We start from the raw sequence: 16,515 nt of genomic DNA, 5'->3' as shown, positions 1-16,515 counted from the left end.
GTCCCCCGGCTCGGGCTTGAGGATGAGTGGACGCATTTGCAGAGCTGGCCTTGTGGGGACAGAGCCGTGAGCCTGGTCAGCGCAGGACTCCGGTGTCCCCAGCATCCTCCCTGCCCTGCCCCCCCACCCCCCCTGAGGATCATTGATGGGGGAGGGCATCCGGGCCCCACGGCAGGCTGCGTGTGAGCCCCAGACTTCCACAGTGCCCCCTACACCCGACTGTCCCTGTAGACGCCCCGCATCCTCTTCCCCGCTGCACGGTCAGAAAGCAGGCCCAGGGTGACTGGGGGCCGGGACCGGGGAGGACCCCCTGCAGCCCTAACGCCACAGACCCGACTCAGACGAGACTCCTCCCTGCTAAAGTGCTGTCCACTGCGGCATCCTCCCCGGAGCTGGTTACAAAGCAGGGTGCACCCTCCACCTGCCGGGCCAGAACCTCATTCTCAGGTGATGGGCAGTCATGTCGGGGAAGCGCTGCTCTGGAACGCAGAGTCCAGATCGAAGACTAAGCAGCTTAAATTCAGAAGCGCAAGCCCAGGGCAGCGACAGCCAGGAGGGAACTGAGGCAGGAGAAGCCGTGAGGCCACAGACGCAGCGCCCCAGCAGCCGTCACGCCCGGGCACGTGGGCTCTGCACGCGGGCTTCCACGGGGGTGGCCCCCAGGCGGCAAGGCGCAGGTCCACCCCCTCCCGTCATGGCTTGCCCTGTGGAGCCTCGGCCCCAGCACTCGCTGCCCCGTGGGCCTCTCGGGATGGCAGAACCCCTCCCGTGTGGTCTCTGGTCCAAGCCGAGCTCAAGGGGTGTGACACCAAGACGAGCACGGGAAGTAGCCAGGGGTCGTGGGGACACAGTGGCCGTGAGGCTGCCCCAGCCATTCACAGCCACTGCTCGTTTCCCACAGCCAGCACTCCTGCCCGCAGGTGGTGGGCGGGGCTCAGGACAGGTGAGCCGCTCCTGCAGGCCACCTGGGCCCGAGCTGCTCTCTCACACCACCTTGGCGCCTGGCTGTCCCATTCCCTCCCCGCGGGACACCCAGGAGGAGGGGCCCATGCCCCTGCTCCACCCGGTGGGGGCAGCCCCAGGGGCAGGGCAGCTGCGCCCCTGGTAGGGGGCCCCCCATCTCTCACTCCCACTGTCGTACAGGCTCGTTCCCGCCAGACCCAAGGGACTGACGCTCACCTTTCCCGCTGCCCACCTGCCTGGGAATGGGCTGAGGAGAAGGCCAGCTTTGGGTAAGGATTTGCACCTCCTTGTTTTCCAAAACGGAAATCCTCCCTCCCACTGCGTCCAGGGGCCTGAGTTTATCCGTTAGCCCCGAGTCGCGTTAATTAGCCAGAGGAGAGGGAGTTGTGGAAGGCACCCAGCGTGGGCAGAGGGAGGGGGCCTGGCCTGGAGCTCAGGGAGTCCGGTGGGTGTCCAGGTGACCTGGGGAAGAGGACCCGCAACGCCCGGGGGGGCTCTCACGAGAAGGTCCAGCGCGGCGGGGGGCTGGGACCTGGTGCCGCCAGCTCCCCCAGGTTCAGCGCACAGGAGAGAAGTCGCCAGCCACACGGGGAGTCGCCTGGGGGCTCCCACAGCTCCCCTCCCCCAACCCCACCCCGACTCCATCACCCACTAAACCCCGGGCTCAGGGGTGGCGACCAGTGCAGCCAGGGGCAGGAAGTGCTGAGGTGGGCTGAGCCGGGGGGCCTTGGGGCAGAGGGAGAGCCGCCCAGCAGGGCCAGGGCAGAGCAGGGGGTGGCCCCAACCCCTCCCCAAAGTGGGGCTCTGGGTGCCCCACTTCCCATCCTTTTCACCCCAACTGCAGGGCCGCCTCTGCTGCCCTCCGGGGCCTCCCTAGTCACGGCCCGGCCAACACACCATAGGGTCCCCGCGGCCGTCAGGCAGGGTGTAGGCTCCTGGGGCTGGCTGATGTGGCCCAGGCCAAAGGCCCGGACGGCGCTTCCCCACCTGCTGAGGCGCGCTATGGAATGTTCTCTGCCACCCTGCAGCAGGTCTCGGCCCGTTTCCGGAGACCCACATTCCCCCCGCCAGGCACATTCAGCCCCGAAACACCCAAGTCCTCAGGGCACCGGAGGAAGCGGTGTCTGAGGGGCACTGAGTCTATCACGTGGGCCCTTCCCCGTCTTCCCTTGACGTCAGGCCCCGTATACAGACACACACAGAACCCACACGCCACTGCTCCCCTCTCCTCCGTTCTCACCAGAAGTGGGGAGCAGGGCTTCAGCCCCCATCACCCAAGCCCTGGTTCTTCTCTCTGGGCGGACGGGCCGAGGGTGGAGGTGTGTCAGGAAGCCCCCTGGGAGTGCCCGCTCGGGGTTAGTGGCGACCCGGAGTCCCCTGGGCCTATCCCGGCCACCTGGGCCCCAGGCCTTCCCTCACCCTGCCCGCTCCCCAGTGCCCAGGGCCTAGCAAAGCCTCCTTTGCACTTGGCCTTGGGGGCCACATCCATGGGCAAGGTTCCAGACCAGGTCCAGGACCGTCTTGCTGGCAGGGCGGGGATGTTCCCTGAGTGGCGCCCGCCGGTCTCCTGGTTCCTGGCAGGAATGTTTGGGGCCCCGTGGGCGGCAATAACCGGGCCCGGGTCAGCGGCTGCCCCACAGGTCTGTTAATAGGTGAACCATTGACAGACACAGGACAGCGGGTCATCCATGGCTGGGCAACAGAGGGTTGCCATAGCAATGCCCAAAACAGAACCCCAGGCCCCCGAGTGTTAGGATGCAGGCTGGGCTCTGGGGGAGCCAGGGTGGGGGGCACCTCAGACGTACACATCCAACCCCAGCTCTTAGAGCAGAGGCGCGGCTGCTGAGATGGAAGCCACGGGGCAGCCTGGCCTGCGGGGGGCATCACAGACCCCTCACTTTCCTTCACCAAGAAATCAAGGCATCACAGCATCTCCTCACAAAGGGACCTTAGGAGACCGCCCTTCCCTTCACGGCTACATCACCTCAGGTTAAGCCGCCAGTGGCCACGCAGGGCCCCCCCACCCCAGGCCTCCTGCTGCCTGGCTCTACGTTCCTGAGCCTTTAAAGTGGGCTGGTGCCAGTCCTGCCAACCTCCGAGACTCCCGTCCTGCACCAGGAGGAGTGGTGCACCTGAAGAGCCCCAGCAGGTGAGGGCCGTGTGACTCGGGGGAGTCAGTCCTGGCCACGGGCAGAACAGTGACCCCTAAAGAGCTGTCTCACTTCTAAACCCCAGAACCCGCAAACGCAACCGTATTTGGAAAAACCTTACATCTGTCTTTACAGGTGTCATTAAGGTAAGGATCGAGATGAGATCATTCTGCATTACCCGAGCAGACCTTAAACCCAATGACTGGTGTCCTTAAAAGGAGAGCAGAGACACAGACGCGGCAAGAAGGCCACGTGACCTTGGAGGAGACGGAGACGGGACGGATGCGGCCACAAGCCAGGGATGCTGGCAGCACCGGGAGCTGGAAGAGGCCGAAGGACCCCACCCTCGAGCCCCCTGAAGCAGCGATGACCCGCCCACACCTCGATTTCACACTTCTGGCCTCCAAATAAATTTCTGTAGCTTGAAGCCGCCCAGTTCGTGGTCATCTGATACGGCAGCCCCGGGAAACCAGCACAGCCCTGCGGGACATGAGCTGCCCACCATGGGAAGCAAGTTCTACACTGGCTGCAGGACAGGCAGTGGAGAGAGTCAGGAGCACAAGAGACAGCTGGGATTCACACCCCCGCACCCCCCGGAGGCCAGGCGTCCTCAGACCCTTCATTTAACTGGTTTTTGACAGGAAACAAGCAGGAGCGGAAGCAGCAGCCTGGTGAGTCCCCACAAGTGAGCCCAGGGGTGAGCTCTCAGCACACACCGGCACAAGAAAACCCCAAACATCGCTGTTAGCAGCCGTCGGGAGGAAATCGGCCCCCAGCCCCTCCAGGAACCGTTCCCTTTCATCATCAGCCAACCGCTACCAGGCCAGCGTGGGGCCGCCCAGGTCCCACCTCCCACCTCGGTGCCCCAGGTCTGATTGGTGTCCTTGGCCGGTGCCCGGCGTCCCACCCCCCAACTCAGCAAAACTCCGCAAACCCACCCTTGCGTGCAGTGAGGCTCCGTCTGAAAAGTCATCAGAAAGCTGCGTGTTGGAGCCAGATCTGTTTGTTTTAATTGATTTCCGGCTCCTGGCAGGTGGGGTGGGAGCGGGGGGAGTGCAGGAACGCGCTCACGGGGCCCCGAGTAGCTGTCAGCTCCAGGGAAGGAGCAGGCGCCCCACCCCTCACACTGCTTCCCTGTGACCTTGGGGTGCCCTTGAGCGCACCACCCCACCTTCTCTCTTGCTAATCTCTAGCAGCAGAAGGTCATCAGGTATCTCGAGCCACGCAAAGAATGTCGGGTCTCCCTAAGAGCACCTGGATGGGAAATGGTCTGCTGACCAGAGCACACGGGGGGTTCTCCTCGAGGTGCAGAAACAAGCAGGGGATGCGTGTCTTCAGGTACAAATCAGACACAGAGGGAGGCCAGTGAGATGTAGGAAACAGAGCCTAGAGCCTGCTCGTGTCTGTTGCAGGCACATGGGGGTGGGGGTGGGGGTCCTCTGTGTGCACATGTGTGTACATGGATGTGCAGGCGTTGTGCGTGTGTGTGTGCATGCCTGTGTGTGTGTGTGACTTGCTGTGTGTAATTGTGTGTGTGTGCGTGTGACTTGCTGTGTGTCATTGTGTGTGTGACTTGTTCTGTGTGTATTTGTGTGTGTGCGCGTGTGCACATGACTTGCTCTGTGTGTGTGCGTGTGCACACGTGTGCGTGTCCTCTATTCAGGTCTGTCTTCCTGACAGCAGTCTGCACACACAGGTGTAGGGCCGGCTCCCCTCCCCTGACCCTGCAAACTCAACCCTCCGCCCAGGATCGTGGGGTAACCCTGCAGCCTGGCGAGCTCAGCATCAGGGAGCTGACCCCAACGTGGGCCAGGTAGGGGCTGCAGCCTTTCACAGGCCACCCTCATCTGGCCCTGGCCTGAGTGGGAATCCACTTCCCGCACCTCTACTCCCGTGCTGAAGGCCGAGGCCGGTACCGGAGGCAGCCACCGGCCCCTGGAAACAGGTGCAGGCCTCATCCCTCAGGTCCCATCCCTCGGGCCCCCCTTCAAACTGAGGCCTGACACGTAAGCATAAGCCTCTGGGTGTCAGCCCGCCTCCAGGCGGCCACATGCAGCATGTGGCTGGCGGGACCTCTGACCCCGTGATCCGGCCGCCTGTGTCAGGCTCTGGGGCTGCCTGCCCAGCCGAGTCCCTTCCTGGGACGTGGCAGGACCAAGGCTGCTCTGAGAGTCTTCCCAGCAGAGGCCGCGGGGGCCCGGGAGGCCGGCGGCCTGGGAGGGCTGACATACCACGTCATTCTGTGTGGGAAGAGATCCCACCAGAGCCGCGGGGACCCCCCAGCACAGTGCTGGCCTGCCAGGCAGAGACTGCCTCTTTTTCAGATGATTTTGCAAACGAGAAAATGAAACAAAAACTGCTTATTATAAAGAAATACCACTGGCTCCCTTTGGGGCTTTTTGTGTCTGTTTCAGTGTCCGCTGCTGGACACTGGCTTCCTGGGTCAGGATGGGGCCTCCCAGAGCGCTGCGTGGCCAGCGCAGCCCACACGAGCGAGGCCCTCTGCGGATGTGCGCTGCGGCGCTCGCTTCCCGAAGGCTGGACCCCTGAAGGTGACCTTTGAGACAAGATCCGCGCCTCCTTCCGGCGAGGTCTTGGCGGCCAAGGCAAAGCCTCTGCTGCCATCTGGTGGTGAGTGTTGGAATCGCAGGTGGTCATCTGGGAACTGGACACCCCTGGGAGAATCTAGCTCACCACCCTCGTGAACCGGTAAGGATGGGAATCTGATACTCAGAGGGCTTGATAAATCTGCCCGTGTTCACGCAGCGAGCCGCCTGCAGAGCAACCAGCCTGGCTTCCTCAGCGCCTCCTGACTTACTGGTTAGGGGTGAGGCTGTATGATACCCATCAGGTAGGGGTTCCGAGTCCCGCCTTTGAGGTCAGGCAGAGGGGGTGGGTCCTGGCCAGGCCCTCACCGATGAGGAGCACCGGGCAAGGGACTCAGCCTCCAAGCCTGGGTTTCCTCCCTAACAGTGGAGCCTGTTACAGGCGGCTGGGCTGCTTGAGGGCTGCCAGCTGCCAGGGCGGTTGGCACAGTGCCTGGCACAGAGTAGGTGCTCAGTGAATGCCCTTGCTGCTGCCGCTGCCGCTGAGGAGGACCCAGAGATCTACAACGCGACCTGAGCCCTGGGATGGAGAGGCGGCCTCCAGTGAGACTGCTCTCCCCGCACTCGCCCCACCCACGGAGGCGACCACTCTGGCACGTCCCGGATTAGCCCGGTCGTAGGTGTCTCTTGGAGAATTATGGGACACACAGACTCCTGGACTCCAGCCCCGCACGGTGCGATTTGCTGGGTCTGGGACAGGGCCCAGGAATCTGTATTCGTGCAGCACTCTGGGTGGGTCCCAAAGGCCGACAGGTTTGAGGGCTGCTGACCCATCCCACCTTCATGGTTCTGGTAGAGGGGAAAGACACGTGTCCTAGAGCGGGCAAGGCCAGGCTCTGGTGGCCCAAGGCTGTCTGGGCAGTGTCCCCCCCAGGAGAGATGTGACCAGAGGTAGACCCTTGTCACCTAACCTGGGTGAGGAAGGGCCGGCAGGCAGAGGCACAGCAGCAGGTGGTGGGGGCCTGGCACCTGCACAGGTGATGAGCTCCAGGCCCTGCATCAGTAGACGGACACGAGCTTGGGAGGAGCTTGAAGGGAGGGGGAGCAGACGGTCCTCTGGGTTCAGAAGTTCCTCCTGCAACAGCCCGAGGGACTGATACCGGTGGGAGCACCACAGTCAGAGATCTGGTGGCCGTCAGATCCCAGAGCACGGCCGGGCAGCCGCAGCCCAAGCTGTGCTCCCTGCTTTGCATCAGTGCGGCCTCCGGTCCGGCAAGCGTCAGGCAGACTCGCCCTCAGCTCTGCAGAAGACGGTGGTCAGCTGGGTGCCTGCGCAGAGTCCGTGTAACTTGGCTGACAGCAACCATGGTGGGTGGGCCGTGCGGGGAGACTGTTCCAGAACAGACCCTAAGACGAGGAGGCTCGGACGCCAGCTGACATGGCAGCACCAGACGGGCGAAGGCCACCGGGATGCAGGCTGGGCCTCATGTCAATGGCCTGGCCCTCTGTCAATGGCCTCAGGAGCTGGTCGTGCCCCAGAGTCCCGGGCGTCTCCGAAGGTGCAGAGCAGCCGTGGGCCAGCCCTTGGGCCCCTTGGCTTGAGAAACGCCCAGGCAGGGAGGAGAGCAGAGAAGGGGCGTGTACCGCCCGGGGGCCCTGGGAGGACAGCGGGACGAGGCTTTGCGTCAGGAGTCCAGGCAAGGTGGGGTCTCCCAGCGTGCTGCCATCGGGGAAAGTCCCCTCAGCTCCCCGCCTGGGCTGGGCCCCAGGGCTCTCTGCAAATCCCCAAGGAGCTCCATCCCGGATTCCCTGAGCCGGCTGCGTGACCTCACACCCCTCCCCAGAGGGCCAAAGTCTGCGTATTCGGGTCTGCATTAGTCAGCTCGAGCCGCCGCGAGGAATGCCGTAGACGGGAGGCTTAAACAGCAGACGCTCATTTTCTCACGGTCCTGGAGGCTGGAAAGCTGAGCTCAAGGTGCCACAGGCGTGGCTCCTCTGAGGTCGCCCTCCTGGGCATGCAGACGGCTGTCCCCTCCCTGTGACCCCCTTGGTCATCCCTCTGTGTGTGTCTGGGTCTTAACCTCCCCTCCTTGTACGGCCACCAGCCCTATGGGGTTAGGAGCCACGCTCATGACCTCATTTTAACTTATTCACCCCTTTGGAGACCCTCATCTTCAAAATAGTCACATTCCAGGGCTTCCCTGGTGGCGCAGTGGTTGGGAGTCCGCCTGCCGATGCAGGGGACGCGGGTTCGTGCCCCGGTCTGGGAAGATCCCACATGCCGCGGGGTGGCTGGGCCTGTGAGCCATGGCCGCTGAGCCTGCGCGTCCGGAGCCTGTGCTCCGCAACGGGAGAGGCCACAACAGTGAGAGGCCCGCGTACCGCAAAAAACAAACAAACAAACAAACAAAAAAGTCACACTCTGAAATGCTGGGGGTGAGGACTTACATATGGATTTGGGGATCACAGCTCAGGCCGTTACCAGGCCTGGGCAAGAACCACAGTGAACTCAAGACCAGCGGCATCTAATGACAGGTCAGTTCTGGCTGCGGCCAGACCGACAGGACCCCTCAGCTCCCCAGACCCGGTACAGTGATAGGCCAGGCTGTACAAAATGGAAGGCGGCCTCTGGGGTACCCAGGAGGAACAGGGACCTCAGAGACTCTGATTTTCCAAAGTACCTGCCCAGCCCCCTAGTGCAGTGGCCGTTTACGCTGCCTACCCAGGGCATGCCCTTCTCCACGGGTGTGGATGCAAAGGCAGGGCGGCAGCAGGGGGGCTTCCTGTTGGAAGGAGCCTGGGGGGGGCGGGTGGAAAGGAGTCTGGAGAAGCTCCCACGGGGTGAGGCCCCTTCCCTAGGTGGGGCCAAACCCAGAGTGACCCCAAGCTACAAGGGCGCAAGTGTGTGTGTGTGTGTGTGTGTGTGTGTGTGTTCTCACACTGTGTGTTAAGCAGGGCTCACTTTTGGAAATTCTCCCATGTGCCCTCCCTGCTTGCTGTCCAGTTTCTCCAGGGAGGAGAAGCCTGGGCACCACCACAAGGAACATCCTGCTGGACCCCATCAGGGCGCCCAGGGCCCTGGCCTCCTCTGCCTGGGAGAGGGCCCTCCACATGGCCTGGCAACACCAACAGTGCCCGTCCAGCCGGGACATCCGCTCGCTTCCCACTCCCGGAGGCCACATCCGGCCGCCCACTGCCCTCTACGTGGTCACCGCGCAGCTGGCAGCCCCTGGCTGATTGACCCCCCCCCGCTGGCTCCCCCGGGAGGCTGCTTGTCTCCTCCCATAGCGGGGGAGTCTGGGCACATGGCACGAAGGCCGCCCCTCTGTGTGGGGGACACTCAGACCTGGTCGCCAGAAACCCCCGAGCGCCCCGTGCCTGTTCCAGGAAGGGGGAGCCAGAGTGAGGGGGGCCCCCAGGGTGTGGTACCTAACAGGGATGGACACTTCTGATTTCCAGGGAGCAAAACCCCAAGGGAGCTGGGACAGAAGTCCCCAGGGGGAGGCCAGCAGTCAGGAAATCCCCACCTGGCACCCCAGTTCCCACACAGGGTTAGAGAAGGGAGCCCAGATCCTCTCCCTCCCAAGTCCCCCGCCCCTCCCCCCCTCCCTCCATCCCTCGGGGCTCTTGGAGGAGCCCCTCCTTCCTGCACCGGGTCTGGGAGCCAGGAGGCGACCCGGTCACTTAGAGGAAGCCGGGGCTGAACAGGGACAGGCGGACCAGTCTCCCCCGCCCCTTTGTCCCTCGCATCCCCATTACGGGTCCCCTCGCGCCTTCTCCATTGCTCTCCAACCCCCCCCACCCGCCACGAAAATAGTACGGCCAGCACACAGCAAGTTGCTTGTGTCACCTGCTCTTTATTGATTGCCACGGGCTGCCTTCTCATGGGTGACCAGATGCCCCAAGAGCGGCACTACATAGAGAAGGGTTGGAGGGGAGGGGGTCTGAGAGGGGCAGCCTGCAGAGAGCCCGGGCGCACGGGACCCCCGCCAGACGGATCTCACGACACCTGGCTCGGCCGCAGTGAGGGCGCCTGCCACCGAGGGCTGAGACGCACCTGGCTGGCCCTGGAGACCAGAGGCCACCCAGAGATTGCTCAGCAAGGGGTGTTCTCTGACATCCCGGCCAGCCTGGACGGCCCGCAAGCCCGGGAGGATGGGGATGCCGTCTGAGAAGCTGGGATGGCGGTCACTTCCACCGACTGGCTGGTGTTGGAATCCGGGTCACTCTGAGGTCTGAGCACCTCAGGCCCAGGCCCCGAGCTCTCCAGGCTACTCTCTCAAACCCTCATGCCCTCGGAGAAAAGGAAAGGGAAATGGAAAAGGGGGAGGCAGGGGAGACAGACGCCCCACTTTCTAGGGTTCCCCCGGAGGGATGGGTGGCGGGGGCCGCAGCGGGTGGCAGCCGAGGCCGAGGCCGAGCTTAGGAGGAGGGCGCGGAGCTGGGCTTCTCCTCCCGCGACACGGGGATGGCCCGCTCGCTGTGGCCGGCATCCATGCCAGACGTGACCTTGGGGCCGGAGAAGGTCAGCATGCCGTCCGCAGACAGCGAGCAGGAGAGCGCGGACTGGTCCACGTTGGAAGGCAGGCGGTAGCGGCGGTGGAACTCGCGGGAAATGTAGCCGTGGTCATCCTGGGGGGCCGGGGGAGGGCGTGGTCAGAGACGCCGCCACAGCGGGTGGCGGCCGCCTCTCACAGAGGAGGGCATCCTGGACCGCACGAGGGTCAGACCCACGATACCCTCACAGGGCGTGGGCTGGACCGTATTCAGGGCTCTGGGACCGCGCTGCATCCCTGCATACAGTCTGGGCTTGCCTGGGGCCCCTGGCTCTTCACAATAATGTCACCCCAACGTCGTGTGAGTGGTCCTGCCCCTGGCCCGGCCCTTGGGTCCAGCTATCCCTGCACCTCTGGCCTCACAGACTGCTTGGGCTCAGGTCCCTGCCATCCATCTAGCTGGGTCAGAAAGCCATGCCTCGACGTTCCCTTCTCCTGACGCCCTGGACCCAGCTTAGCCCCTGGCCCGACTCCCTCCCCTCCAGGTGGAAAGACCCAGAGCCTCGGCGTAGTGTCCGGGCATCTCCAGCGGCCCAGGAGGGGAGAACAGCAGATGCAGTGGGGTCTCTCCCCCGCCTCCAGCTTCCCCACTACTGGACAAAGCCCTGATCTCTGAGCTGTCCTGGCTGGGCCCCTGCCCCCTCGAGATAACAGGCTCCGGGCACTCGGGCTCCGACACGAGTCAGCTGTACCGTCCTCCCGGGAGAAGCTGGTATGAAAACCTACGTGGCTTGGAGCTCGCTCCCTTGGTGCTGGTGTCTCCTGGGGTCTTTCCTAATCCCACCCCGTCACCCAGGGGATTTGGACAGAGCCCGGGATGCCGAGTAGCTCCTGAGTGGGGTTCCCCACAGGCCCCGCCGGCCGTTCACCTGCTGCCCAGGCCTGCTGCGGGCCCGGGGCGGCCTCCTGTCACCGGGACGGGGCCTCGCTCGGGGGTGCAGCCCCTCCCTGCGGGCCCAGGCTCACCTGCCGCTCGTTGTGCTTGCCGTGGATTTCCACGAAGTCCTCCTGCACCTTCACCGTCAGGTCCTCGGGAGAGAAGTGCTTCACGTCCAGGAAGATGACAAACTTGTCCCGGTCGGATCGCACCTGAAACCAAGTGTCCGTGTGGGTCTCCACGGGCCTGCAGCTCAGGGAGGGGGGTGGCCGGGGCTCAGTCCCCAGTCATCAGAACAGAACCTGCAGTCAAGGCTCTAAGCTCTCCGTCCACGTGCCCAGGGAGCAGAGGGACCTGGGACTCAGGCCTCTGTGGCCACTGGGCTGATAGCCGGAGCCCCGGGGCTCTGCGGCCGCCTGGTGGGTGAGGGGCTGCCTGGGTGATAGGTGTGGGCTGCGCGGCCTGTTACACATTGGTTGGTTGGCTGCTTACGTGTTGTTTGGCTGGTCGGTGGGACTGAGCACTTGGAATGAGGTCGCGGCCCTGGGGCTCTGCCCGCCTCTCTGTGAACAGCCTGGGGCTTTGTCTCTGCACACGGACGTGCATGTGACATGCCGGCAGCCTACGCAGGTTGCCCAGCTCCTCGCACAGAAACTGCTTTCGGCCGCCTCCCCTCCCACTCCCCTCGCTGGGGACGCTCCTTTGGGCTCCGTCGGCCCCAGAATGGTCGGCGTTTCACCAGCTCCGAGCAGGCCGCTGTGTTTTAGGCAGTGGTGACCCCTGGCACCTCCAGAGCACTGGACCCTGGGAGGGAAGGCCGGTGGGCTGCCTTGCCTGCCCTCGGGGCCTGGCCTTGGGCGCCAGGGCGAACTCGGGAAGAGCCCACACACCGCAGCTCCATGGCCGCAGAGGGCTTCAGACAGGAGGCCTCCTGCCAGACCTCGCTGCTGGAGGGAAAGTGCAGCCCCAGGCCACACAGAGCTCCGTCCACCAGCGCCCGTGCCCTGGGCTGTTCCGGGGGCTCCCGGCACATGGAGGGACGGCACCAGCCACATACGGGCCATGTGCTGATGACAGGAGGAGCAGGCAGCAGGCGGGCTCTTCCTCCCAGCACCCCGGGGGCACGCGAGGCTCTGCTGCGGGGTGGTCTGCCTGGCCTCTGTGCGTCCAGGACGGACGAGGTGGGCTGAGGCGGGAAAGTGGCCCCGCGGCGGTCACCAGCCGCTCCACGAAGCAGGGCGCGGGCACGCAGCGCAGGGGTGCCGCGTCTGCCCCAGGGCCGGCCCTCACAAGCCCCCGCTTCTCGCCCGGCCATGGCCCGGCCCCCGTGCAGCCACAGGAGGAAGCAGCGCGCAGCAGGTCTTACCTCGGAGATGCCGGAGTCCAGCACGCTGCGAAAGAGGGACTGGCGGTAGTAGGGGCTGATGGTGGAGGACAGGAAGGGCAGCAGGTCGTACTCGAAGAGCCCCTCGCCGAAGAACTGGTCGAAGAGCCGGCTAGGGTAGAAGGGGCCCAGGGCACGTTTGAACCAGGGGTGCTGGATGGTGACGTCCATGGTGGGTGCGGACTCTGCAGGGACCCGGGGCCGGCGGGGAGTCAGGGCAGGGGCCTCTGGGCAGCGCACTGAGGACCCGGGGCGCACGCCCTCCTTATATACGGCAGGACAGAATGGAGGCATCAGGGGGATTTGTCTGGAAGGCGTGAGCTCAGGAGGGAGGCCGCCCAGTCAGCAGAAACGTGGGCTGGGCTGAGCGTGCACGTCTCCCAGCCCCGGGCTGCAGCGCTGACAGCCCAGAGCTCTGGGCGCCAGGGGAACGGCGTCCCCGGGGAGCTTCTCTGTGCGTGGCTCTGTGCCCCCCAACACTCAGCCGGTGCTCAGCAAAGGCTCGCGTCTCCCCTTTCCTGGGCAGGGGTGCTGTGTGCCAGGTAGCATGCCCGTGTCTGCATATGTGGTGCCCTGTGACCTCACGGCCACCTTACGAGAGGGAGCTCGTACCCCTGGTTCACAGACGAAGAGAGTGAGGCACAGAGGCTAGACAAGTGGTCCCCGAGTCCCACCGCCACAAGGCGAGGCTGCACTGTGTTTCAGAACAGAATTACCTCCATTACTTCTTCCTGATTACAAACATGATACATACTTGTAAAAACTCTCAACAAAGACAGAAAATGAAGAGAAGAAACTAGAAAGCGCCCGTAATTCCAGCACCGGGGGGCCCTGCTGTGGCGTCTGAGTGCATCCTGAGGGGGGGCAGGTTTGGTTTTACAAACATGGAAACCCTGCATCCCGGGGTCTCCTCTGGACACCATCCCTGAGAAGCTCGAGGCCTGGGAACAGACAGAGCCAGGGTCCTTAGAGCAGGTGCCCTGCCCCTGTTACTGGCCTGGTAGCTGGTTTGCTCCCGTCTCTGTGGCCCATCCAGCTATGGCCCAGGATGCGTTCCGGGGGGACCGGCCACAGCTGGGGCACTCCTGGCTTTAAGGCTTTCATACTTTTCAGTGGCTTGGCCTCCGGGAGCCTTGCACTAACCCACCAGCCCCTCCACACCCGCAGCACAGGAGTGTGCCGGACCCACGCCCTACCCGAGCCAGGTTTTTCATGCACAGTCCAGACGGTGAGATGCTTCTAATTCACCCTGCGTCTCCCCAGGTCCTCGTGCAGCTTCTGACCAGCGTCCACCTCCTGTTTGTGGGGTCAGTGCATCTTCAAAGCACTCAGGATCTTTGCAAATTTACCTCCAAGCCCTGGGCTTAGTGGGCCAGGAAAGAGTACTCACCCTGTACCTAAGTAGGATTTTGTCTCACACACCTAAGAAGCAACTGGTGTCAAAAGTGGGAATTTTGGCGCCTCCCTCACACAGCCCCTCCCTAACTAGCGGTGCACAGTATCAAAGCCCACCTCCCTGCCTTTCTGAGCACCTGTGATGTGCATCCAGCCAGTGGTAAAGGGCCCAGAAAAAACTGGAAATGCCAACCTTTGCCCTGCAAGTCTACGATTTCGGCAGGTAATTCCCTAGGGTGTCAGGCAACAAGGGCCAAACTAGGGGGCAGATAATCAATACTCTGAGGGGTGGAGGGCACTCTCCCTGCCCCAGGCCTGCCTGGGCCCACACTGATGGTGACCTCATGGCTCCTTGCAGCCACCCTAAATGGCATGTAGGTGCCAAACCTCCCCCACTTCATAGAGAGGGAAAGTGGGGTATAGAAAGGTTAAACAGGTCACTTAGCGTGGAGGAAGGGGAGGGGGCTCTAGCGCAGGCTGCCCACCCAGGCTGGGAGTCAACCGGGGAATGGGCAGGGCTGTGGGCGACCCCACACAGCATGGGCTGCCTGCTCCTGGGCGTGGGACAGGGGGAGGAAGGGGCACAGGCTTCCAGCTGGCTGCTGAGGAGAGGGTCCAGCTGGGCCAGGCACGTGGTCAGTGCGGGCCAGGGCCACACTGAAGCTGCAGACAGAAGGCAGAGGCAGCAGTAAGGGTCCTGTCTTTATGTACGATTTGATATTTTGCTCATCATGGACTTTTGCACCCATTTTGATTTGTTTAAACATCACATTAAGATGTGATGTACCCTGATGACTGCGTTTGGTCCCTCTGACACTTGGTACGTTCTCACCTGCACCTGGCTGTCCGTGTGGTCCTTCAGACACGCTGGGTCTGCAGGCAGGGGCGGGGTACAACCTCGGCCCACAGGGTGCACGGCCCAGGGTAGCTGAGGGTCCGCCAAGGTCCTTCAGACACGTAGGGATGCCCAGGCACTCACCCATGCCCCCGACCCGTGGGCTGCAGCCAGCGGGAGCCCAGAGCTGGCCTTCCGAGTAAGCCAGCACCAAGGTGGCAAACCCAACCACGCAGGCCCCGGACAGGGGGCCCAGGACGGCCGCAGAGCCCTCGGGGACCTTTCCAACCCAAGATGACGGTGCTGTACCAGTTTCCTGCAGCTGCTGTAACAAAAGACCGCAAACTTGGCGGCTGAAAACAACACAAATGTATTACCTTGTCGTTTGGAGGTCAGAAGTCCCAATGGGTCTCACTGGGCTCAGATCAAGGTGTCGGCAGGGCTGGTGCCTCCTGCAGGCTCCAGGGGAGACTCCATTTCTTGCTTTTTCCAGCTTCCAGAGGCTGCCCATCCCTTGACCCATGTTCCTTTCCTCTGTCTTCCAAGGCAGCCGTCACATCACATCCCTCTGGCTGCCCCCTCTGCCTCCCTCCAGTAAGGACCCTATGATTACTGAGCCCGCCCGGGGAATCCAGGATCACTCCCCCAGCCTTACAGTGTGCTCTTTAAGGAACCTTATTTCCCCCCTTGCCATGTAAGGTGACACATTCACTGGTTCTGGAATCAGGGTGGGGAGGCCATTAACCACGCGCTGCAGGGAGGGAAGCACTGTGATGACAGGCGCCCTCCCTCGGGGCAGTTGGAGGGACCCTCCACTCAGGAAATGCCCACCACTAACGGCCAATACGAGCTCACGTCACTCAGAGCCACCACCTCGTTCGGGTCAACTTACATCTCCGTCAGGTGTCTGAGCCCTTCCAACTTCCTCTCCGGTTTGCTGACCTCGCCTATCGGCCAAACCTGTGGCTCACACGCGCCATGGCAGGCGGTCCAGAGCTCTGCAAAGTGGCCACAGGGATGAGAGGTGATGCGGGATGGAGTGATGGGCGACCGGCTGTTTCCAGCTCACCTGTGTGAACTCACCCTGCCTCACACCTGACCCCACACAGCCCAGACCCTCCCACCCTGGATTCTTGGAAAACAAGACCCTTTTCCTCCGGGCCTGGGTTCCTCCTTGAACTCACGGCCATGTGCTAAGGGTTGCGCTGTCTGCATCTGCAGAGATTTAAAACAATAACAACCACCCAAAAGTCCGTTCTAATCATGCAGGTGGAAAATACGCCTCCTCTTCTGTTAGTCTGAGGTCTGAGCAATCTCTACGTAATAATACGGTCCATTTTCCTTATTGGAGGGAGTGATGTCCTATAAAGTCGCCATGAACAGTGAGCTGGTAACTACGGAGCCATTTCTCCCAGGGGAACACAGGGTCAGGTCCTACCAGCCTCTGGTCACAACATTTGCATCAGTCACTACGTGGGCAACAGAATCTTCATCAATCGCTACGTGGGCAGCATCTTCACCGATCAATACGTGAGCTTCTTTGGTGTGTGTTTCTGTACAAACACAGCTAATGTCACACGTGTGGTTGATTCGTTGACACTGAACACACGCCAGCAGCCCCATAACTCACTCCTGTATCGAAGCTCACCTGACACATGTTTTCTCCGGGGAGGCACATCCCAGCCCTCCTGCACTTGGGACACTAGACAGCCCTTCCCACTGTGCTTGGGACCATGCAAACAGTGAAGCCACAAAAAGCAGAAAAATTGGGAAACGGGATACTAAACAGACCCTGGAAAGGACGCTGGT

The 16,515-nt window shown here is 62.8% G+C and overlaps 1 protein-coding gene and 1 long non-coding RNA gene across 2 annotated transcripts in view; one reads left to right on the top strand and one right to left on the bottom strand.

Annotated features, from left to right (window-relative positions):
* The window catches only part of LOC125964524 (uncharacterized), a 186,146-nt gene that overhangs the window by 22,585 nt on the left and 147,046 nt on the right, over window positions 1–16,515 (top strand). The gene's annotated exons all lie outside the window — the stretch shown is intronic.
* Window positions 9,505–12,868, bottom strand: CRYAA (crystallin alpha A). Its single transcript, XM_004264601.3, has 3 exons — window positions 12,459–12,868; window positions 11,182–11,304; window positions 9,505–10,291 (listed from the first exon to the last, which is right to left on the bottom strand). Exons 1-3 carry the CDS (start codon window positions 12,768–12,770, stop codon window positions 10,082–10,084), a joined length of 645 nt encoding a protein of 214 aa, XP_004264649.2. The 5' UTR covers window positions 12,771–12,868; the 3' UTR covers window positions 9,505–10,081.

The sequence above is a fragment of the Orcinus orca genome, chromosome 5 (genome assembly GCF_937001465.1).
Source record: "Orcinus orca chromosome 5, mOrcOrc1.1, whole genome shotgun sequence".
NCBI classification, from domain to species: Eukaryota; Metazoa; Chordata; class Mammalia; order Artiodactyla; family Delphinidae; genus Orcinus; species Orcinus orca.
Note: the sequence above shows the minus strand (reverse complement) of the source record. Positions and strands in the feature narration are given on the sequence as shown.